This window comes from Eurytemora carolleeae, unplaced genomic scaffold, assembly GCF_000591075.1.
Source record: "Eurytemora carolleeae unplaced genomic scaffold, Eaff_2.0 scaffold97, whole genome shotgun sequence".
Lineage (NCBI taxonomy): Eukaryota > Metazoa > Arthropoda > Copepoda > Calanoida > Temoridae > Eurytemora > Eurytemora carolleeae.
Window position 1 is genome coordinate 198458 of NW_019396042.1, and position 25056 is coordinate 223513.

Below are 25056 nucleotides of genomic sequence, written 5' to 3' on the forward strand. Positions count from 1 at the left end.
TTTCTTTCTTTAAGCCCATTGGCATTTTCACATTAACATTTCAGCATTGAGCATCTTCAAACGACAAGTTCCGACTTATCAGACACCAGTACGAGTCAATGATCATTCTATGCTAGCTGTTCTTTGACTAGATCTCATGCTACCCAGAGCTCAGATTTTAAAAGCTTAAACCCAAGTGAAACCCCCACTTTAGTGGCCAATTTACTCCCAAGTGAAGACACAAGATTAAGATAGATTTAGGTTGGTTGGTTTTATCTCTTCTCAGACTTGGTGCTTCTTGAAGCTGGAGATTGTAAATTTTGTAAAAACTGTTAAATTTCGACATTAGAAAATAATTTCTGAAACTATCTGTAGTGTCAAAATTGGGAGGATTTAGAAGATAAACAAACATACTAGAAATAATAAACATACCTAATGTTTGAGTTTTTGAAATTTAATTTGATAATTAAAGATCCTTTGAATACAAAATACAAAACCTTCAAATAGACTTACTCCTCTGAATGGGTATTATATTGAAGAAGCTGTTAGATGGCAGTGAATAACCTGTTGTGGGAATGTAGCATGTCGTGCTAGTACAAGTACAACTATAGCCCATTCTGTGAAAGCTTGAGTTAGTATTTCTTCCTGAAGCATTTTCACATCTTTCTTGGATTATAAATTTTAAAGAAAATTGTTTAGAAACGAAGGATGAAAAGACAAATCTATTAATTGATTTATGCAATTTTTAAAGTGAACAGCAGAAATAAAAGAGGAAATTGTCATCTACAGCCAAAAATGGTTGAAATCTCACGCTAAAATTTCTATTAATTTTATTAATAAAGAATTTTTTAACAATTTATTTTTAAATGAAACATTTTTTTATCAAAATTTAAAAAAAGCAATGAATTTTTTTATCTGATTATACTTCTGTTTTCTGTTCCACTGTTCCTCTTTTTTGGTTCTACGCATTCTAAATTCCTTCAAGACAAAGGAGATATGCATTTTGACACATATTTCTGCTATTGCTTCTCCCTAATATTAAGCATATTTTCCAGAGCTGCAGCTCTCTTTTTGGCAATTTTCTTTTTCATACAATAATTTAATTATAATTTAAATATAATCTATTACATATTTTTATTCAAAATAAAGATTAAATGCTACATTTTACGTAAATTTAAAAATGTTAAGTCAAATATGACAAAAAATTAAAGACAAAGGATCACATAAACTAAAAATGCCTTAACCAAGATGTTGGGGAATGAATTGACCTTATTATAACAATTTTACACGAACTAAAGTCTGTTTTGTTCAGTATTGATTATTTAATATCTCAATAGTAAAAAGTAATGAAGGATTCGAAATACGAATGGAATAGAAATGAGACTTGTAACAATAAATCTCCAGTATTCTTAGAATTCAATTGGAGAGAGATAAAACCAAATATCCAACAAGCACTGGATGGAATTTTTATGTAAAAGTAAGAAGACAAAGCATTGTATATTTCAGATAAAACTTGAGGAGGTTGTATTTAAAATCGTTATATGGCCAATGAGCAAGTGTATTTTTCCTGTCTAGAAAAGCACTTGTTGTGAAACAATTAGGCCTTTCAGCTTGCTTAGGTAGGTAATTAGGGCAATATTTTTGAAACTTCTGCATCAAATTAATCGTCTTTACTCAAACTTTGCCATGCATCGTCCTCCCAGTTATCCTCCCAATCGTCCTTTTCCTTCTCGTCTCCAAAGTCTATAAGTGGGCCTTCGTTTCCCATCTTCTTTCCCTTGGCGGTCTTGGAAGTTTTAGTTTTCTCGCTGAAAGATAAAAATTATTTTTTTGATTATTAATTGTTCTTTTTATTTGACTTTTTAATATTTAGAATTCAAATTCAAATTTTGACTTCCATCAAGAAAACGACATTAAAGAATAATCAAATTTTTTGGTTCCCAACTGATTTATAAATTAAAGAAAAAGAACAGAGGAAAAACTTCTAATCATATACAATCCCATGAATCATTTTCAGTATCATGTGCTCGACAAGGTAATAATATCTTAAATAAAACAGATAATTTTCTGTTTTTCTTATAATCTAGGAATAAGATAATAATTTGATCCTATTTTAGCCAAACCTGTTCAGCCTAACAAACTAATAATCAATTAAAGCACTGGACAGAACTAACCCTCTATACCAGTAAAGGTTGGATTAAAGAAAATATAATTGAGAAGAATATTATTTTTGTATGCAAAGGGTGCTCAGCTTCCCCCTGGAAAAGTGTAAACTGTGATTTCCAGGGGGAATCAGCCCCCCCCCTTTCTGGAATGTCAAAAAATCCAAAAAGATTATCTCCCCCTGAACAAAATACTGCATATGATTAATCAATATTTATAAGTTTAGTTCCGACTGTTTTAACCAGATGGTGCTTTGGTAAAGAGAATGATGGGAAAGGAAGGATGGATCTAATATAAATCTATTTCCTGTACAAGAACCAGATATTTTGCTAATACCATCAGATCTTCTTATCAAATTACAGTCTTTCAGCCTTCTTCCCCTTTCAAGGATATCAAGCACACAACCCTCCCCCCCACCGAAAATAAGGATTTGTGTAAGAAATAATGGGGGGAGCTTAGAGTCTGTAAACCTTAATTTCTAGTGACCCTCCATGTAAAGATGGTAATGCCCGATTTATAACATTACCCTTAAAAGCTTTGTCTGATCAAGTATGAATTAAATAAGCAAGATTATGTAGCTTTAAATTTTTGTTTATTTTCAGAAAAGTGACTCGCGGCATATCTTTCTTATAACAATGAAGAAATTCACAAAAATTGGCAATTTTTGAGTCAATAACGACACACCAGACAACTCAATCATTTCATCCACTTTCGATCAGTAAGGTCTAAAGGGAACCATTGCAAATTGGGCATTGGTATCTTTGCATGGAAAGTCGCCTAAATGACATTTACAGTCCCTCTAAAAGATTTCTACAGTATCTATCTGTAATACAGAGGACATCAGTTCCAAAACTAACACTTGGCCCATTTTCTAACACTGAGTGTTAGAAATGGGCACAAATTGAAAGATGGGCTTTTTGGCATCCCGGCCCATATCCAGCGTAAAAGTCGATAAAAAAACTATAACCAACATTATATTAAACATGACGAGGACAACAATTCCCAATTTTAAACTTTTTTAAAATCAAAATTATAAAAGGAGTTCTTTTTATATTAAAGCTCATTACCGTTTTAAAGACAATGTTAAGTTTTACATTTTCGAACATATCCTGAAACATTGTTGCGTTTTCGAGACAAAACCCACTTCCCTGTTTTTAAGTATAATCTGCATTTCAAAACAAAACTCACTTTTATAACTTACAAAATAAATCACTAAAAACAAACATACTCTTATGAAGACTAAATTAACGTCTGACTTATTTCTAGAATCTAAGTTTCCACATTTTATCTGTTAAATTAGAGACTATCGATGATTTATTTTCAAGCATTTTAAACAAACAGTTTTCCGCATTTCTAGGTTAATCTATATTGTAAGTACAAATGATATCAATATTTGATTTCTAAATGCTTTGGGTTTCCAACGTAATAGATTATTCACTTACGCGCAGTTACGCGAAATCATTTTCATTTCGTGTAATTTCACAGGATTTTGCGTAATTGGATAAACTTCAATTTTGCAAAATTACGGCGTAATTTCCCGTAATTTCTACAACATTATTTCGCGAAATTAGCTAAACTTCGATTTTGCGAATTGTTGCAATAATTACGCCTAATTAGCGAAACCAGCCTAGAGGTATATATTTTGTTTATATTTTAACCTTCCTGGACATGAACTCTACCATCTAAAAGTTAGAGCACAGAGTAGGTTTGGGACCTTTTAAAGTTTCAATAAAATGTAGAACTAACATCTACTTTTTTCTTTCCATCACCATAAACGAATTTTAATTCAATTTGAAAGTAATTAAATTATCCAATCAGATTGAAAATGGTTTATCGCACATATCCTTACACAAATTTTTGCTCTATATTCAGTTATGAGAATTAATATGTACTTTACTAATTACGGAATGGTTTCGTATTACGTAATTTTGCGTAATTACACCTTCATTACGTGAAACTAGACTTTCTTTCGTATACGTAATTAGCACGTAATTTCGCGTAATGCTCCTCCATAAGTGAAAGAATGTGTTACACGTAATTACGACTGGAAAGCTTTATTGATTTTTAAATTATAAAAGAACAGTTTTTTTTGTTTATATTTTGTCTATATTTTACCTTATCAAAAGATCTTGTTTTGTTTCATAATTACGTAAATACTTGAAAATTGACTTTGATATGAATTCCAGTAATTGTCTCAAAACCAGGATATGTTCCGAAAACGCGACTAGAGCTGAAATCCGGTAATTGTCTCAAAACCGGGATGTGTTCCGAAAACGCAATATGAACTGAAATCCAGTAATTTTTTCAAAATAGGGATACATTCGAAAATGAGATCAAGAATCATCAAGAACTAATTCTCCCACCTAATTATTAGTTTAAAATTGACATTTACTGTTTCAATATATAGTTAAGCCATTTTTTTATAAATATATGGTGTAATTTTGTTCTACTCGTCTTGGATTTAAAGATATATACTCTTGGAAAAGATAACAAAGATTTGGCCCATTTCTAACCCTCAGCGCTAGAAATGGGCCAAGTGTTAGTTTTGAAATAGAGACCCAAGTCTTTTTCGTCATAGCTTCAACAAATACTCCGAGCTAACCGGGTCCAGAGTGAGAAAAAAATGTATTGAATTTTAAAAATATATAAAACGGTACCTTGGAGCTGGTTTTTGAGGAGATTCTGACCACCCGGAGTCATCCCAACCTGAACCCCAATCATCCGATTTTTTTCTATCCCTGCAATTAAAATCTAAAAATATCTTCTTAGATACAATCTAAAAATAAACATAAATCTTGATTAATAAAGTATTAAATCTTACGGTTTTGTTTCTTCTCCAAATCCTTGAAAGTTGTCACTGCTATTGTATCCCCCGTAAGAATCCTCGGTTGGAGATTTATCCTGGAGTAATCCGTCCTGCTGATATCCAGTCCTAACAACAAGAATAACAAGTAAAAAACAAATTAAACAATTTTGGTGTTTTATGTTTCTGTATATATGTACTGAAAATTATCTAAGATGGAAGTAAGTAAAGTAGATTTTCTTTCCAACATTTTATTCGCTATTTCTTAAAGCTTAAATTTTTTTCACCCAAAATATGAAAAGTACAAAAGCAGTAATAGCTGGAAAAAACTTGCAAAATGTGAGAGAACCATTTAGGAAGTACATTTTTCATTAAGGTTCTAAATTATTCATTAGAAATTAGATATGAACTCCAGGTGTAATAAACAGCGAGAAGTAGTTCAACTACATATACGTATACGTAGTTCAACTACTTCTAACATAAAAAAATTGGGCTCTTGGTTTAAAAAAATGTATATTTATTATTCATCATATACTTAAATAAATATAATCAATAAAATATATAATTTACTTGGCATTTTCTATGGTATCGAAAATAAGAAGAATCTGAACTAAATATATATTTCTACATACCAAGAATGTTCTATATTAATCTAGCTGGGTTTATGAACAAAAAAGTACAGTTCTTAGATGGTTATCTTGAATCAACAGCTTAGATAATAATGTTCATGAATCTATCTTTAATTTCAATTTAAAGCATTAAAATACTGCAGTATTATTCTTCAACCATTAAAATTGCAACAGTGTACAGTTTACACTGTTCACTGTAATGTTATGGATTGAAATCTGTTCACCCCCCCCATCATCCAATCCTTGCAGTAAACAGACACAGCTTGGTGAAATGTTTTTAAATGCGTGAAAACAGTATTTCCAAGATGTTAAATATCTTAATAAAATATTTATTGCGTTTCACAGGTTCAAGGGTTCCAGAGAAATAAACATCATTAAAGAGTCTCGGATTTATTTTCTTATTTTTCTGATAAATGAAATACACTTTTTCATCATTTTGTTCAAATGAGCAATTCATCCAGTACACATGTCAAATGATTTAAAATCTTTTTTAGGTTGTAAACAGATTTGAAAGCGTGTATAGTTGTAATCATTGTTTAAAAATGAGCGTTTAAAAACTGCTATTTTAATATTTTTTCGTTATGAAGGAAACCTTATGCAGAAAGCCTGCCATTTACAAGTTCTTGTCATATTAATTTGAAGAGAATACTTGTGCTAGCCTTTAACTAAACTTTTTAAATGAAAGGTTTCTTGAAGTTTCGTTGATAGTCTATTAAAATAAGAAGTTAATAACAACACAGCCGCCGCAAGGTTCAAAAAATGAACTTTCTAGTTTAAAATAAAATCCTGCAAAAAGATCGTAACTCCATCCAGTTTTAATCAAAGTTTATGTGTTTTCCTAAAAAACTTATTTGATTTTCATTATGAAGTAAAATGGAAAATCAAATACTACAAATAAGACAGTAAGACTACAAAAACAAAAAAAATTTTATTTTCCCAATTAATTAATAAGAAATAATCAAAAGGAGCCTAAAGAAGAAAATTAGCAATTGTTTATCTAAGCTAATGTTTCCAGACTTAACTTGATTACACAATGCAGATGAAGGAATGAACACTGAAGGAAATACTAAACATGCATTATACACTGTACAGTGTACATACATTTTCTTCTGGTCCACGGGATTAAAACAAGATGAATAACTTTTTGAAAATCAGATTTTATCGAGTTAAAATAATAAAATAATTGAAATTTTTAATTGAAAAAAAATAAGTTTTGAAGAGACTATCGATATAATTGAAAAAATGACATGCTAGAGCAGTTTAATCCTTTATTTGAGGAACAATGAAAAATATTTAGTCATCAAACTAAACAGAGATGAATTTAGTCAATTTTCTTTCCTGCTTTTTAATGAAATAACTTTCAAGCCAATTTTTTAGATAAACAGCAATAAAGATTATATAGAATATCTCCATTTAAAAAGGTTTTCACCAGAGGCGCAACTAGGGGGGGCCAGCCGGGCGCGCGCCCTCCCCTAGCACCTGAGAGGGGGGCGCGCCCCCCCCCCCTTGCAGAATGAAAAGAAAGAAAGAATGGCGAAAATCAGTATCACAGGAATAAGAAAACCAATAGAGTTATTGTATTATTTTATTATACTATAGCTAGTTAAAAAAAAAAATATTTTCATCTTTCTCAATTCTCAAGGCTATGTAAACATTTAATGTAAAAAAACTTCTGAATTGTATTTTATTTGTGTTGAGTTTATAGAGTACTCGTAGATATCAAACTTTGAATTATTATGGTAAAATATTCCAAGTTTGAAATATCAAATGTTTACACCACTCAGTGCAAAGATTTAGGGATTAGAATATTTGAGTTTGTGGCAAAAACTCATATCCAAATCAAGAGAAAATTCTGAACCTGGCAAATTTCTAACTGATTATCATATTTGATAACAAACAAGATTTATATTCTTCTTTGACAGAAGTTCTATAAAATCGAAAATGAATTTAGATTATGAATGTTGGTTAGATCAATCATTAATTCAATAACTTCAAGAGAAAAGGTAACATTATCTGTCCTTTTTCAATTTAGATGATTGAATTTATTCTTTACCTATGTATTTTTATGATTATTTCTTGCAATTTAATCTGTAATTAAACCAGGTACTTAAAAAATACTCTTTTGCGATTCGCACACACACAATGAATTGACTCATATCATTCATTTTATAGCTGTTGGAGGTTATAAATTTTGTAAAAACACAAGAACAAAAAATCGATTTGAATTGAACATGCAGCCAAATCTGCATGCAACAACTTAAAATTTCCTTTTTTTCGACTTCAAACCCTTAATATAGCACTAATGTTTTCGAAAAATTTTCGAAAAGGGGGGGGAAACCCCCCAGACCATTACAAAATTATATATTGCCCCCCCCCCCCTAGCAAAAATCCTAGTTGCGCCTCTGGTTTTCACTAATGTGATTTGAACATTAAACTATTTAATTTTGGAGGATAACATAAAATTACGCCAATAACTTATTTAAATCAGCGCACAAGGAATTAATAAAACTTACTGTTTGTTTTTTAAAGTGAACTTTTGATATGATTTATCCAGCTTTGCAAGTTGTAAGTTAAGAGATTCATCTTCTTTGGAATTGTTACTTTTGCAAGCACTTCCACCTTCCCCTTCAACCTCATCATCACTATCCCCAGCAAGTAAACTAACGGAGGCAGGGAAATATCCTCCGGTACCTCCAGCCTTTAAGCCTGGTGTCTGATATCCTCCCTTTCCTCCACCTGAACCCCATCCTAGACTTTGCATCAAGCTTTCCATATTTGATTATTCAATCCATTCTTTTAAATAATTTCTCTGAAAACACAAAACATAAAAATTATCCAGGAACACTCGAGCCTACATTTTTATTTAGTTGAAAGGAAAATAATTAAGGATGTAATTAGGTTAGTTCTGAATCTCTTGGAGAGGAGGATCTATTCCGTGGAGAAAGTTTCAGCCAGTTCTATTGTCAGTTTATCTCAGGCTGAATATTCAATGGATAATTTTTGTAGAACCTGGAGAGAAAATTTATTCAGAAAATCCCCCCCCCTTCCCCCATCTTCCTCGCTCTATATTATTCTTCTATTTGTTAGTTGTTATATCTTACAGTGCAATGACCTAATCCTAACTCCCTTAATGGCATAAAACTTTATCCTATTTCTCAGCATCCCATCTAATATCGACCAATTCTACTTTGTACCATCTTACTGCATCTATTCTCTCGTCCTTCAATCGCAGTTCAATCTCATCTGATCTTCTCCCATCTCACGTTATCCCTGGACTGGGCTGAGAGTAAGTTATGATGAATGTGTTGTAACACAATTAATCTTCAGGCTCACATATACCATTGAATATCTGTCTTATACACCTTATAGGATGTCCTAATGTGCCATTACAGGTCTTAAATGATCATATTTAGAGTGTAAAATATTTCTCAAAATAAATTGAACACCCTCCTCCCTCTGTATTAAACTGAATCCCAGAGCAAGGATCTTCCCTCTGTACTAAACTGTATCCCGGAGCCAGGATCTCCCTTCTCCCTCTGTATCAAACTGAATCCCAGAGCAAGGATCATCCCTCTGAACCCCGGAGTAAGGATCTCAGACCTTTGTACTAAACTGAACCCTGGAGCAAGGATCACCCCTCAATACTAAACTGAGCAAGGATGGTAACCTCCCCTCCTCCCTTTATACTAAACTCTATCCCGGAGCAAGGAGTAGACCCCTTCTCTCTTTGAACATAAATGTTATCCCAAAACCAGACCCGAACCACCCACCCCTTCCCCCTCTGTTCTAAGCTGTATTTCCCGTTGCAAGTGCTGACCACTCTTCTCATCTTTGTACTAAACTGTATTCCAGAGCAAAGATAGGACCCCCCCCCTTTGTAGTTCCTCCTTGTCTACTGAACTGTATCCGGAAGCAACGATGCCCCGGTTCCCTTCCTCCTCACTATACTAAACAGTATCCCGGAGAAAGGATGGAGAAGAACTAGATGCAAGAAACTCCAGAACCCAGAGGTTCCGAGGCCCAACCAAACACCCGGTATTTCCTACCAGCCTCATTAAAATAAATATCAACCCATTTAATACAGATAACAATCGGATCAAAACAAATTTTATTCCATTCCGTTATACCTAAACATTAAAAAATACTAATTTTTTTATCGGTCAAACTCACGATATATCCTAATGAGCAAAGGTTTATTCAGAAAAAAAAAATTTCCTCAAAATCAAAATTAGCGCCACGAGTTTTGGCATAAAAATCTTTTCCAGTTTACAAATAAATATATTGTTTGTATACATCTTATTCTCCAAATGTTACAATAAAATGTTTTTACCGAGAGATAAAATTTATTCTGTCAACTACGCAGGAAAGATAGCCAATCAATAAATCAACATAACGACACAGATTAGTTAAATGTCAATCCCCACCCCCCTCTTTCACCATCCTATCTCAAATCTGGTCTGTGGCAGAATATTCTTTTAGTGAATTTCTATAAATTAATAAAATATTTCAATGTTTCAAACGTTGTTCTTTCATCTTGAAAATACAATTTCTTTCTCATCATTCAAACGTTGACCACCATGGTTAAAATGGGGGGGGGGAGATGCTGTTAAATCTATGAAATTACAAGTTTTAAAAGTGGCAAATGAAATCCCTCCCCTCCTGTATACTCTGATTCAATTATAAAATCTTTAAAAAATAATTTATTTATCATGATAATTGATTCCTTTTCTTTGGAAACGAAGAGCAAAATATCCACGACGTGATGTGGCCCTTTTCTTCTTATTTTTAATACTTAATGATAAAACTACTCTATGGAAATGCTCTAAAGAAAAATTCTAATTTAGCTGAACAATTTTTATTTATAATTATAAGTAACTGTCGAAGAAATTACAAAGAAAATTTTTTAATTTTAAAAATTTAAATGATCAAAGATTGTTAAAAACATTTATAAATATTTCAAGGTAAAATTTATTGTTTTTCTAAAAAATTGTTACTATATAACGTATGTTTTCTAAAAAATTTTTACTATATAACGTATGTTTTCTAAAAATTTATATTATATAACGTATGTATTTACAACCGTGTCCGAATCTTTCAGAAAAAATAAAGCTTTTCATCTTGTAGATTTCGTCTTGCCCATGTGATCAATATTCAAACAATTATGCATCTTATAATCCTTTGATCAACTGTTGATTATCATTTGTTAAAGGGAGTGTTCGCGAAAAATGAAAGGGGGTATAGGCTTAACGCAATAAAAAAGCGCTTTTGATCGCTACTATTCTTACTTCTATCTGTTGCGTCTGTAAGGAGAAACTTGTTAAAGACGTCTCATACCGAAGAACGTAGCGACCATACAAATTGAGAAAATTGCAACATATGACATAGACCGTAAAAAAATCAATTTAATTTCAAACAAATCATTCAGATATTACAACCTATAGTCATCGATTATCTTTCGCCACATTCATATATAGTTGATTTTTCATAATATGTTTTAATTGTTATGATCTGAGAGTTACTTATAAAAACATTTATTCCTGTTTCGAGGATTTTTGTTAATGAAGACGACATTTTCATATTTTCCAGGAATGTTCGAAACAATTTGTAAGCTAAATATTAATTTAAAAAACAAAATCAAAACTAGTATGAAATATCAACTATATACAAATGTGGCGAAAGATAATCGATGACTATAGGTTGTAATATCTGAATGATTTGTTTGATATTAATTTGATTTTTTTACGGTCTAAGTCTTATGTTCCAACTTCCTCAAGTATGGGCGCTACGCTCTTCGGCATGAGACGTCTTTATCAATTTTCTCCTTGTAGACGCAACAGATAGAAGTAAGATTAGTAGCGAATAAATTGAAGAATTTGTTTCAAATATGAGAGTAGTACACAATACACATGCTGAGTTTCTATCTTATACTTCAGATTGGGAACAAGAATTTACTACATTGTACAATAAACTGAGGATTTACTTACATTCCATTTGATGAAGATCGCATTAAACCAGAATCCTCGCACGGTTGATAATCGGATCTAAAAAAGAAAAGTTATGAGTAAACCGATTATTTAAAAATTTTAGGTTTAAAAGAAAGAAAAATTTATTTGCTTTGTATGTAAAATCATTGACTTTTTCTGCCCCNCCGAGTACGCCTCTGCTTCAGCGTACACTGTACACTTAACACTGTTCATTAAACTACATGTTACCAAGTTTTATACTGAACACTGTACAGACTAAAACAATTTTGAAATTTAAAATTTTTTTCGTGTGCTTAAAAGGTTTGGTCACAACACAATTAAGCCCACAACAACAAAAAGCATTAAACAATTAATCTTTTGTTAAATATATATATTCTCGCAGAAAATTATAAAAAAGCATCCTCTAATAACTTACCTAGTTGTACCCCAAAGAGAGGAAAGATCAAAATTCCTTTTCCCGACTACATCTGTCACCTAAATTATCATCTTCTATATGTAAAGTTGTAATCTCTGTTTGTCGGTTTGTTTGTATGTCCGATCATAACTCAGGAACCTCTTAACTGATTTGCCTCAAATTTTGGTTGAGGAATTTGGAAGAACCACGGAAATGTTTTTAGCTTGACTTTACGATGCTATAGCCAACTTTTATAGGGGGAAAAACTAAAATCGTAACTTACGGCCAACCGCGGGTAAACGGCGGGAGTAACTATGAGTACCCTGGGCAACGCCGGGTTCTCAAGCCAGTTACTTATAAAGCTTAATACTTTGCATGAAAAATTTTTGAGAAAGTTCCGTGCAAATATGAGGTGTGATTACAATAAAAACAATATCATCAAATGTTATAAAAGGTCATGTTTTCTAATTTGAAATTAAAAGCTAGATTTTGTGATAGTGCCGAGTTAGGTTCAAGTTCTACTTATTCCACTCTACAGTCCAGCACATCCCCTCCCACCCCCACCCCCAACACAATTTGCATTCACCCCCTCCCCTATTTGCATTCTACCCCACCCTCACAAAATCCACCCTTAACACGACTACACTTTCTCTTCTGGTACACTGTATGTACTACTACCCCCCCCCCTTTTCATAACAATATATGTTTACATTGAAAAAGCAAACATCCCAAAATTTCTCAACTGCCAACAGTATTGTGACAGACTTAGCCCGCCCCCACCCCCCTATTTATCTCCTTTATTCTGCAAGTAAAGTCCTAACTTGTCATTTAACAATGCAAATCAAATAAACCGGGTATACTGCACTGTGTAGTAATCCTACTGCAGTTATAGTTAAACTTTCAACATTTTTTGAAAAATCCCTCTGAAATAATTCTGGAAAGTTAAAAGTTTACAATTAACGGAACTGTAGACAATTTTTTTTTTTTTTTTTTTAAGAATCTATAAACCAATTTATTTAGCAGTGCGAAGTATGCATAACAAACAATAGTGTACTTAATGAACAATAGTGTATGTAAAAAATTAAACGAAATTTTTTTTCTGCAAAAAAAACAGCATTGGAAAAGTACAATCGAGCTAATAATAAGGCAAAAATTGTTCTCAGTCCAGATTCTTAATAATGGTTAGAAGGCAAAAATGATAGATTAGTACAGAAAATACATCATGAGAAATCATGCTATTTTGCTCATCTCATTTTACAAAATTTACTAATGTTCATTTCGTCAACTTATTCATCAGATGTACACAAAAGCATGTAGAATTTTCTGTCATATCGATTTTGTGTCCAAACTTATATCTATGTTTGAAGACACTGCAGAAACTAAATTGAAGGACCTTGTAGATTCTCTACTTTTGAGTTTACGCAAGTATGAAAAATATCACATTCATCTTTTTACATAACATATTAGAAATTCAAAATATTTGTATTCTTCTTCATAGCTCTTAAATAAGAGGAGTTAAGATCGAAAACTTGGACAAGTTACTTTTGTTTGACATAAAGGGCAATGCTGTGAATTTTTTTAACCTGCAAAGGGTCATTTAATCTAACATTGACAATCCTTTTGCATTCGACTCTCTCTGGTGCAAGTGCTCACCTTCTTCTCCATCCCCCTCAACCTACACTTCGTTTTCATGATCAACTCCATCAAAGGAGAGTTAATCTCTCTGACCTCCCCATCCAGGAGAGTGTTAATCTCCCCCAAGTGTCCAGGTTTACAAGTTTTAAACTCCTGGTTGAGAGTGGATTCTAGATCCCACTCTTCCAAGTCCAGGAAACTACTTTTCAAAACTTTTCCTTCAACCTCCATTATATCTATTCAACGAGAAATAACAATAAAAAAATGAAAACAAAATCTTGATTTTTTAACTTTTTACAGTTTGATCAGAAAAGGCTAGTTAAAAAATTAAAAAAAAAATTCAGTGGAAAAAAGGCAACTTTAAAACTAAATAATGAACACAAAGGAATGAGTGAAATTGCAAATCATTTGTTCAAATTTGCGAAATACCTAGCAAACGTCAACTGTTAAGATTGTTCAAAATAAAACTAAATACGCATCTGAAAAATTTAAAAAGCATAATATTTACAGTTTGTTGAACGGAAGAGTTTTATGCAATTATGATGGGTTGATAAACTTTAAATGACATAAAGTGGGGGAAATCGCCATTATTTATGAACAACATAAGCACAAAATAAGCTTTCACAGCTGTGATCCCCTTTCTTAATATATCCCGCTTGAAATTTAATCTCTTGTGCACAAAACTTTTCATTTTTTCATTTTATTCTTATGTTATTTGAGACACCCTGTATGATTTGGCAAGCATCATTAGAAGTTAGCTAATTTAGAACAGCTATATCAGACCAATGATTATATGACTAAAAACAGCAAATATTTCATCATTCTTTACAACATAAATTTGCTTTGTGGTAGACGATTTTATAAACTAGGACGAACTTACTTCAGTGAAATAAGAAAAATAAAGTTCAAATATTAAAATGGGCTGAAAGCCGAAAGGCTAGTTTTCGAGAGTTTTTATGTGTCTCAGGAAGAAAATGACAAATCGACATTGGAAATAATCCCCCCCCCCCCAAAAAAAAAACTTGATTCTTGAAGTTGTCCATGAATGAAAACTTTTGGTATAATGGATTAGATAATCCGAGAAATTGTTTAAAGGAAATCAACGGCTGAAGTTGGATCAATTTCAACTATAGAACCGGCAGATTACGGTAGCAGGATCAGAATACTGATTCAGGTTTAGGTTTATTATTTTACTCCGGGTAGGAGAGAGAGTAGGCGCCTTACTCTCCAGGTTAACAAACACACTGCAACTGAAAGGGTGAAAGAGGGGGCGGGGAGGAGGGAGGGTTGAAAGGGGAGAATGGATCAATAGATCAATAACAGTGTATGAAAAATAGTAAATGTTTAAATAAGTATGATAAAATTAGAGAAATATTAAGCCGTTTCCTGCATAATATTAGCGATAAGAACAGAAACAAAAATGGACAATAATAAAATATAAAAAATATGATTAATTGTTTGTTGATCAAGAATACTGGAGTTTTGAAAATATATTATACAAGTTTCCCAGAAGGATGGTTAACCTGTTTAAACTTTGTAAATATATTTATTATTGTTAAATAAATTTATAGCAAAAGCGAGAATCAATTTCTTAAAATTAATTAAAAACATTTTGCCATGGCATCCATCTTAGAAAGAGCAGGTTCAGATGTTGATTTTTTGTTTTTATATTTGCCTCGAGTCAAATAAAGGTAAACTTAACGTTAAATGGAAATCTTACATGTTTGAATCATATTTCTTCTTTTTCGAGAAAAACGAAAATGTTTTGAATTTGGTTCCCTCAATCTAGTATGTAAATTTGGTTTCTTCAAACTAGTATGTAAATTTGGTTTCCTCAAACTAGTATGTAAATTTGGTTTCCTCAAACTAGTATGTAAATTTGGTTCCCTCAAACTAGTATGTAAATTTGGTGTTCCCTCAAACTAGTATGTAAATTTGGTTTCCTCAAACACAGTATGTAAATTTGGTTTCCTCAAACTAGTGTATAAATTTGGTTTCCTCAAACTAGTATGTAAATTGGGTTTCCTCAAACTAGTATGTAAATTTGGTTCCCTCAAGCTAGTATGTAAATTGTACAGTCAAAACTAGGAGTTACGAGATCACTAGATCGTACCATATATTAATGTCGCATAAATTTGATTTTCTCCACTTCAGAAATTGTCACTTGACAAGTCGCCCTTGGGAAAATGCCTTTGGGAAAATACCTATTTTCCAAAAGGATTTTTCCCAATAATCTCCATATTCCATAAACACTAGTTTTATTTTACTACTAACTACATATATTTACACAGAATAAAATCAGTTATTGGGGTTTACACAGTTAAAGGGACTGTAAGCGTAATTTCTAGTGAGCCTCCATGCAAAGATGGCAATACCCGATTCCCAAGTATGAATTAGATTTCAATATTTTTTAATTTTTTAAACTGATTATTTTCAATTGTGATTACTCTACAAAAGTGACTTGCACTTTTCTACTACAAGAAAACATATAGGATCAATTACCAGAATTAAACAATTTTAAACCTAAAAAGACAAAATCTTCCACATTATTGATCAGATAAATGTTTTCAGGTTACCAAATTGTAAATATGACATTGCCATTCTTTCAGGGAGAATCACTTGAAATTACGCTTTCAGTCCCTTTAAGAGAACAATGAACATGCATTAAAAGGTTTAGGAAAAAAACTAAGAAAATCATCGGATTAGAACAAAGGTTTATGGCAACATTCCGATAAATATATGAATTAAAAAAAGGGCTTAATCTTTCCTAAATAATGAAGAATGGTACAAATCCACTGCAATTTTCAATTTGTTAGTAGTGACCAGTCTAGAATTTTCGAGACAATCTAAGAAGATGCCACGCCTACGAGTAACCCCGCCACGCCCACGGGTCCCCCCATCCCCTCAAAAAGGTGCAATCTCAGAAATCAAGAACTTATAGAATTGCCCATATTTTGATATAGTTCAGATTTGGACAATTTTTTGACTAAGAAAAGACGAAGTGGGGGAGTGAAGGGCGAGCGCTAGTTCCCGGCAGATCTTGGACCAAGCACTGAAGCATCATAATTCATAAATGTGTAAAAAACGTATTTGATTTATATTTTAACGTGAATGATTATGAGGGTGAGTAGGCGGGGGGGGGGGGGGTTTGCGGTTCCTTTATTCAGAAGATAAATTTAAATAATATTTTTAGCAAACAGAAAACTAGATTAAGCCCTGAATAAATCTACCTTTCCCGCAATATTTGTTGCTGAGTAGGTCAGGTCGGTTAGCAGGCTTCCATCTTTAACCTATAGAAGGGAGGGGAGGGATAACTAAGGATAAAAAAGAGGGGGAGGGGGGCTCAAAATATTTGTAAATTTTTATCCTGAGCCCACCTCCTCCAAATAAAAGAACTAAATGTATCTTAACTATTTAGAGCAAAACTAAACCAACAAAAATCATGCGTAACATTGAATGTTTGTTTTGAGCCGTTGATCTAACATCCATTAAAGTTTATAGCTTAATGTGTATTATGAAAGATTCAATACAGTTCTAAAATCGAGAATAACAAGCTGATGAGATTTTTAAAAGAATATTTGATTTAATCGTGGTTTCTGCTTTCCAAACTTAAAATCTGAATCAAGATACAATACAAACTGTAAAACTCATCGTAGCCGGGAGAAAATCTGAGTTTGTTACAAAAAAAAACCTATATTCAAGTCCGACTTAGTTTTATTCTTGAAGGCCAAAGGACTTGATTACTCGCCTCAATTTTTGATTTTTAATCCTTTTATCTGTGCAACCTGATTTTGTAAACCTTTGATATTTTAAACTTTGACTTTTTGTTCTTGTAGAATTTACATTTAAATATAAGTCCTACAGCATTAGGTTGCAAAGAAAATTTAATTTTGAGACATGTAATCAGTTTCTTTAGATCATAACTTTGATTAAGTGTGGATATCTGAACTTAATTTTATTCTCAACGGTAAAAACTTCCGACTCACAGGATTTTCTATCTCATAAAACAACTTGGAGTTAACAGTTATTCATGCAACATGTTTTAGTTCGTCTAATTACACAAACAACCGTTTCTAACATTCATTGGGGAAAAAATGTCACAGTTGAAAAAATAAACTTTAAAATATTTTTTTAAATTCTCTTTTATCAACTGTGTATTTTTATATGAATACCTTTTCAGAGACATTTTCTGTTAACTCTGCAGCTTTTTGTCCAGCTAGAGATGTGAACCTCCATCCAACCTAAACATTAAAAATATTTCTAAAAGTAATTCAGAATTCACTTCTAAAATTTTCTTAAAAACATACAAATAATATGAAAATGTCCATATTTGGTTTCTTCTACTTAATTTCATCAAGATACTATAAAAAAAGTCAAAATAAATTTTTATTGCAATTTCTTTTAGGTTACCTAAAGGACATAATTTACTGAAATAAATTATTTTGGAAAAATAATCTGAGAATTATAACAATTAATTTTTCACTTTAGTTTTCGCTTAAATGAAACACGTTATAATTTTTGTAATTGATATCGTTAATTATACGATTTTTTGGTTTTAGTTTTAATAACTTTTAAATTGGTTTTATGTGAAATACAAATTAAAAATACAAAAAAATTCAAACTTTGTCAACTTTTAACCGAAACCATTGAATAAACTGACCTCAGCTACTCTGGATCCGAGGCTACCAGCGTTCAGAGAAAACGAGGACAAACTTGAGGTCAATCCTCCCAAGGTCGTGAAATCCTAAACATCCAGAGGTCAAGGGATAACAGGTTCATATTTTGATGCGAATTTGAATTTTATTTACTGTTAACATAATCCAGTACAAAGAGTACATGTACAGATGCTGAGTCCTGTTAAAACATAATCCAGTACATAGAGTACATGCACAAATGCAGAGTCCTGTGAAAACTGAAAACATAATCCGGTACAGAGAGTACATGTAGAGATCCTGAGTCCTGTAAAAACATAATCCGGTACAGAGAGTACATGTACAGATGCTGAGTCCTGTTAAAACATAATCCAGTACAGAGAGTACATGCACAAATGCTGAGTCCTGTAAAAACATAATCCGGTACAGAGAGTACATGTACAGCTACTGAGTCCTGTTAAAACATAATCCAGTACAGAGAGTACATGTACAGATGCTGAGTCCTGTTAAAACATAATCCAGTACAGAGAGTACATGTACAGATGCTGAGTCCTGTAAAAACATAATACGGTACAGAAAGTACATGTACAGATGCTGAGTCCTGCTAAAACATAATCCAGTACAGAGAGTACATGTACAGATGCTGAGTCCTGTGAAAACATAATCAAGTACAGAGAGTACATGTACAGATGCTGAGTCCTGTAAAAAAATAATACGGTACAGAGAGTACATGTACAGATGCTGAGTCCTGTGAAAACATAATCCAGTACAGAGAGTACATGTACAGATGCTGAGTCCTGTGAAAACATAATACGGTACAGAGAGTACATGTAGAGATGCTGAGTCCTGTGAAAACATAATCAAGTACAGAGAGTACATGTACAGATGCTGAGTCCTGTAAAAACATAATCCGGTACAGAGAGTACATGTAGAGATGCTGAGTCCTGTGAAAACATAATCAAGTACAGAGAGTACAGGTAGAGATGCTGAGTCCTGTGAAAACATAATACGGTACAGAGAGTACATGTACAGATGCTGAGTCCTGTGAAAACATAATACGGTACAGAGAGTACATGTACAAATGCTAAGTCCTGTGAAAATGTTGATGAAATAAAAAATGTTAAGTTTTTCTAGATCATTTTAAGACAACAAAGTTTTTAAAAAATTAAATGCAAATGTAAGATTTACCATCTCTTATTGTCTACGACAAAAAATTAGTCGGTTGTCACAAAAAGATGTTCTTAGTTAGTTTGAATATTTGATTATTCTCAATTTTACGATTAAATACCTTTATAAGGTTTTTAAATGTGTGAACAAATTTTACAAAAAAATGAAAAATAACAGACATTCTAAAAGTCGATTTTGATTAATCTGGTAAAGTACCTGGGTAGTTGCTGATCTAACTGGAGGATTATTACACGAACTACCAAACCCAGCATATTTACCACCCTGGCTGGGAGGTAAATCTCTAAACAAAACAAAAATATTTAACAACATTTTTTAAAAACTTTTATCCATTGATAACGTTTCTTAAAAGTTGTTTGAAAACTCACTCTCGTCTGTTGGCGTTTTCTATTTGTTTTTTCCCGAAGAAATCTTCTTTTTGCGCCTTGAATTCTCTAGAGTTTGGATCTACCGGGCCCCCCTGGTACCCACCTCCTCCTCCTCCACCACCACCTCCACCATAGCTACCATCCATACCTAGATAACAAGAAACATTATCATCTTTCAGAAAAAAAACTCCAATTTAATTTTGCTTAATTTGTGAAATTGAAATTGAAATTGAAATGGATAATAGAAAACAAGAACAAATGTTTGGAACATATATATATATATAAAGTTGTAATCTCTGTTTGTCTGTCTGACTGTTAGCTTGTCAGATCATAACTCAGGAACCCCTTGACCGTTTTGCCTCAAATTTTAATTAGGGAACTCCGTAGACCCACGGGAATGTTCTTTCTTACCTTGGTTTTGAGATTCTAAAATTAGTGGGTCGACTTTTATAACGAAAATTTGGTTTCCCGTTAAAATCATTCAAGTGTGGGTAAACGGCGGGAGTAACTCTCAGTATCCTGGGCAGCGCTGGGTTCCCAAGCTAGTCAACATATTCATGTTTTTCTGTTTGTATGTCCGATCATAACACATATACCCTTGGACCGATTTGTCTTAAATTTTGATTGGGGAAATCCGAAGAACCACTGGAATGTTCTTAGCTTTGGTTTTGGGATTCCAAGTTGAGTAGGGTGAGCGTGTTGTCGCAAGTCTATGTTTGTGAGTCAATTGTGGGATGGAGTCTAAACGGGTGCGGATTGCCTTCCCCTCCCCTCGACTAGGTCCACTTTTATAATCAAATCAAGTTTAAATCTGAAGGGGAACCAAACGTGGAACCCCAGAATGCCTAAGATCGTATCGGGTAAACGACGGGAGTAACTATGAGTGCCCTGGGTAACGCTGGCTATTTCTAATCTATATATATATATATATATATATATATATATATATATATATATATATATATATATATATATATATATATATATATTGCTTTTCAGGCTGTCTGTTTGTTTCCAATAAACGTCAAAACGGCCTAAGGGATAGGGTTCAAATATTTTTTGGAAAATCTTATGAATCCAAGGAATGTTTATGGATGTTTGAATTTTTAAAAATCCACATTTTTTATTTTTGAAAATGTACCAATTTTAACAGAAAAAAAAACGCTAAATATTTTTTTGTAGACAAACTCTATTTTAAGAAATGATTTCATATTTAAAAAAAAAAGAAAATTCGGAGAAAAATATGATAGAAATTAAAAAAAAAACACGTGATAGAAAAATGTGTAGATAAAAATTCAAACTATTAAATGACTTTAATTTCCTATACAAAGCAAATGCATTTTCTTGATTGAAATGTGGCTTTGAATGTAATACAACTTGTCAATTTTTTTCAGAGATTTGTATTATCAAAATATATTATTGCATCAAAATATATTAGTGAAAATGGGCGAACTGATTTTACCTGAGGAATAACTTTGGCTAGATTTCATCCCTCCCTGGTTGTTATATGAGGGCCCGGAGCTAGATGAGGAGGAGATAAACGAGGATTTATGATCCTTAGCTAAATATTCACAATAAGAGGATTAGTCATATTTTATTTACAGAAGATTCTTTCCGTGCTGAAGTCAGAACTTTTGTTTTTTTTAATCTTGGGATTAAGAATTCATCTCAATCTTATTTTATTCCTCTTCGATATCCTGTTGTGGTCGTACCCAGAAGGGAAAACAAAAATGAAGTTTTCAAGCATTTGATCCTAGACTTTATTGCCCACAATGGATGTCGAGATTGAGCGTTCAAGATAAAGGATACTCAACACAGACAAAAGTTTCCACCGTTGATCCCTTAGGTCTCATTTGAAAAGAATTAAATTTAAAATAGGCATTATCATCATTAGTAGTTGTTATTAAAATATATTACAGGGATTTTTCAACTATTTTTTTAAATGATTCATTCTTTTAAATTTTCGGATCAGTTCCAAAAATCTAAATTTAGAGCTTTAAACGATCCAATTTGATATGCCTATTTTAAAGCTATTATCAAGAAATGAAAGAACTACCTGAGGATGTTTTCTCTGACCAGGATCCTCCCTGTGCTTCAGTTGAGATTTTATCTCGGTAAAGCGCAGCAGCACGACTGTTATATTTGACAGATAGGGATCCGTTCTCCTGAAACATTTAATTTATTTTCATTTTCATTATATATCTACTTCATTACTTATTCTTTCGCAATTTTATTCAATCTTTATTCATGGCTTCATTCCTTATTCATTCATGAATTCATCCCATTTCATTCATGACTTTTATCAATTATTCATTCATGACTTCATCCCTTATCCATTCATAGCTTCATCCCTTATTCATTCATGAATTCATCCCTTATTCATTCATAGCTTCATCCCTTATTCATTCATGAATTCATCCCTTATTCATTCATGACTTCATCCCTTATTCATTCATGATTTCATTCTTGATTTCATCCCTTTTTCATTCATTATTTCATTCCTTATTCATTCGTGACTTCATCCCTTATTCATTCATGACTTCATCCCTTATTCATTCATGATTTCATTCCTTATTCATTCATGATTTCATTCTTGATTTCATCCCTTATTCATTCATGATTTCATTCCTTATTCATTCATGATTTCATTCTTGAATTCATCCCTTATTCATTCATGATTTCATCCCTTATTCATTCATGATTTCATTCCTTATTCATTCATGATTTCATTCCTTAATCATTCATGATTCATTCATGATTTCATTCCTTATTCATTCATGATTTCATCCCTTATTCATTCATGATTTCGTTCTTGATTTCATCCCTTATTCATTCATGATTTCATTCCTTATATATTCATGATTTCATTCCTTATTCATTCATGATTTCATTCCTTATTCATTCATGATTTCATTCCTTAATCATTCATGATTTCATTCCTTATCTTGACTTCATCCCATATTCATTTATCCTTATTCGTTCTTTCCCTCTGCTATTTGCACACCTAATTTCCCCTGCACAAGGTCTGTAGCAGTTTTTCAAGTTTCCCTTCATTTAAAGAGTGGAATGTCCGATTCACAATGGTATCCTTTAATCCTCTATCTGAGTAATAATGAGAAAGAAGTCATCGGTTCTTCATCTTGAAACGTGGTTTATTCAGGAAATTTCCTTTATTCTCTCCAGAGTAAAAATTTGCAAACTCACTTTTATAGATAAACCGCCATTTGATTAATTGATTAGAAAGAGGTTTAAGGGTACCATTGTAAATCGGACGACGGACATTCCACTTCAAAAATGCAGGGTAACTTAAAATTACATTTCCAGTTCCTTCAATTTATTCAGATTTTATCATTTCTTCGTTCAAAACTATAGTTCATCATTATTAATTTTTTATTTATTCTATCTTTAATATTTACGATTCAAATGTACATTATAAAATGTATAAAAATGAATTAATTAATGTAAAACACGAAGTTATCATTAAGGTTGACATTTTAATTTGAAGTTAACAATCATATTATTTACCTCCCAATCTGAATATTTAGCTAGAAACTCTTTGGCAGGTTTATTTCCTCCGTTCTTCATTTTGTTCAGCTCCAGGTCCTTCCATTTATCCATTGTTACTGACCTAATTATAAAATAATTAAAATATTATTTAATTAGTGATTGAAATAAGTGTTTAAATAATATAAATCGACAAAAAAAACTCAAACCTCATTATAAATTCCTTAATGAAGGAAACCTTTGATGTTATGATCTGAGAAGAATTCATAGTTTTAAATATTAAACCTTGTTAAGATGTGAACATTGAAAATTAAGATTTTTAAGAGAGTTTTCGTTTCATTTTACGTGGAAACACCTTAATTAAGGCTTCATCAGAAAAAAATCCATTTCAGAAAAAATATAATGTACTCAATTTGAAAAAAGATAAATACACTCCATTATTATAATACATTTGAAGACACTCCACATGGCAATTGATAAATGTACTCCACCTGACAAATGATAAATGTACTCCACCTGACAAATAATAAATATACTCCACCTGACAAATGATAAATGTACTCCGCCTGACAAATGATAAATGTTACGTACTCCACCTGACAAATGATAAATGTACTCCTAGTCCTCTATGCTTCCCTGAGCACTCCAAACAAATCCATATTCCGTATGTTACTGACACCCACTGAGGATTATGAGTTCCACATTCAAAACATTTCTAAATTAAAAAAGAATTAAGGTATTAAAAATCTTAGATTAGTAATTTAAAAACACCCTTTCATTTAAAAATGTTAGGTTTTAACTGTTGCTCTAAACTTTAATCGTTCTTAAATTTTCGCGGATCTTTCTATTTAAATCGGCGAAATTTTAAAACTGACATTTTTTTAGTAAAATTGTTCTACTTTGACAGCCCATAAACTTCCCCTGGGGTCATGTAAATTGTTAGTTGCCATAACAAATTTGGATCCGATGGGCGTTATTGCATACAAACCGACACAAACAAGAGAAGTAAATATTTAGATAAACTATCTGAATTTTTTTTGCCTGCTACACCCAAGGTAACCATGGGTTCTCTAAACAAATGTCAGCCAATTTGGCCAACTGTAGCAAACATATATATTTATATGAGCGAAGAACTTTTTAACATAGATATTCTCTTTGCCTATGTCTGTTTGTTTCGACATAAGAGCATAACTCATGAAACCCTTGACCGATTTGCCTCAAATTTAGATTAGGTTACTCGTTAGGGCCACGGGAATGTTATTAGCTTGGTTTGAAAATATTATTTATATTTACAGGCAACACTGGGTTCATAAATTAATATTATATATTCCTGTCAGCTTACATTATTTTCATCTTTAGGCCTAAGCTCCGCCAAAACCCTGCGGGTTCGAGGACTAGCCATTTCTTCTGAAAAAAAATAATATAATTTTTGTAAAATTTTAATGACAAGAACGGGTTCGTAAATGAATTAACACGGATCTTGTGAAAACAAGATTGACAAAATAGTTGCTATGATGGTAGAACTTTTCAACAAAACATTATTTATCAAATTTAACGAAAATAATTATCTTCTTTCTTTTTTAATATGCTGTAGCACAGCACTAAGTTCTCAACTAAACAAAAGTAAAAACAAATCCTTAACCACATGGTTAAGTATATAAATGAGAAGGTAGGACGGAAAAAAAAACTGTCGCAGGGAATAGGGATTGTTTCCTTGTTTATCCTTGAGAGAGACGTGGCAAGTTCAGTCTGCTAAATCT

At 32.2% G+C, this 25056-nt stretch overlaps 1 protein-coding gene across 2 annotated transcripts; it reads right to left on the reverse strand.

Annotated features, from left to right (window-relative positions):
• Positions 1 to 1461: 1461 nt before the first annotated feature.
• Positions 1462 to 24730, reverse strand: LOC111701122 (ADP-ribosylation factor GTPase-activating protein 1). Of its 2 annotated transcripts, XM_023472284.1 has the most exons (15): positions 24639 to 24730; positions 23893 to 24011; positions 23318 to 23420; positions 21849 to 21957; positions 21255 to 21353; positions 19793 to 19940; positions 19623 to 19707; positions 18248 to 18331; positions 17760 to 17828; positions 16818 to 16877; positions 11974 to 12032; positions 11559 to 11615; positions 4964 to 5074; positions 4800 to 4880; positions 1462 to 1787 (listed from the first exon to the last, which is right to left on the reverse strand). In XM_023472284.1, exons 1-15 carry the CDS (start codon positions 24696 to 24698, stop codon positions 1640 to 1642), a joined length of 1392 nt encoding a protein of 463 aa, XP_023328052.1. In that variant the 5' UTR covers positions 24699 to 24730; the 3' UTR covers positions 1462 to 1639. The 2 variants fall into 2 exon arrangements, with proteins under 2 accessions (XP_023328052.1, XP_023328060.1); XM_023472292.1 differs by lacking the exon at positions 16818 to 16877.
• Between the last annotated feature and the right edge of the window lie 326 nt (positions 24731 to 25056).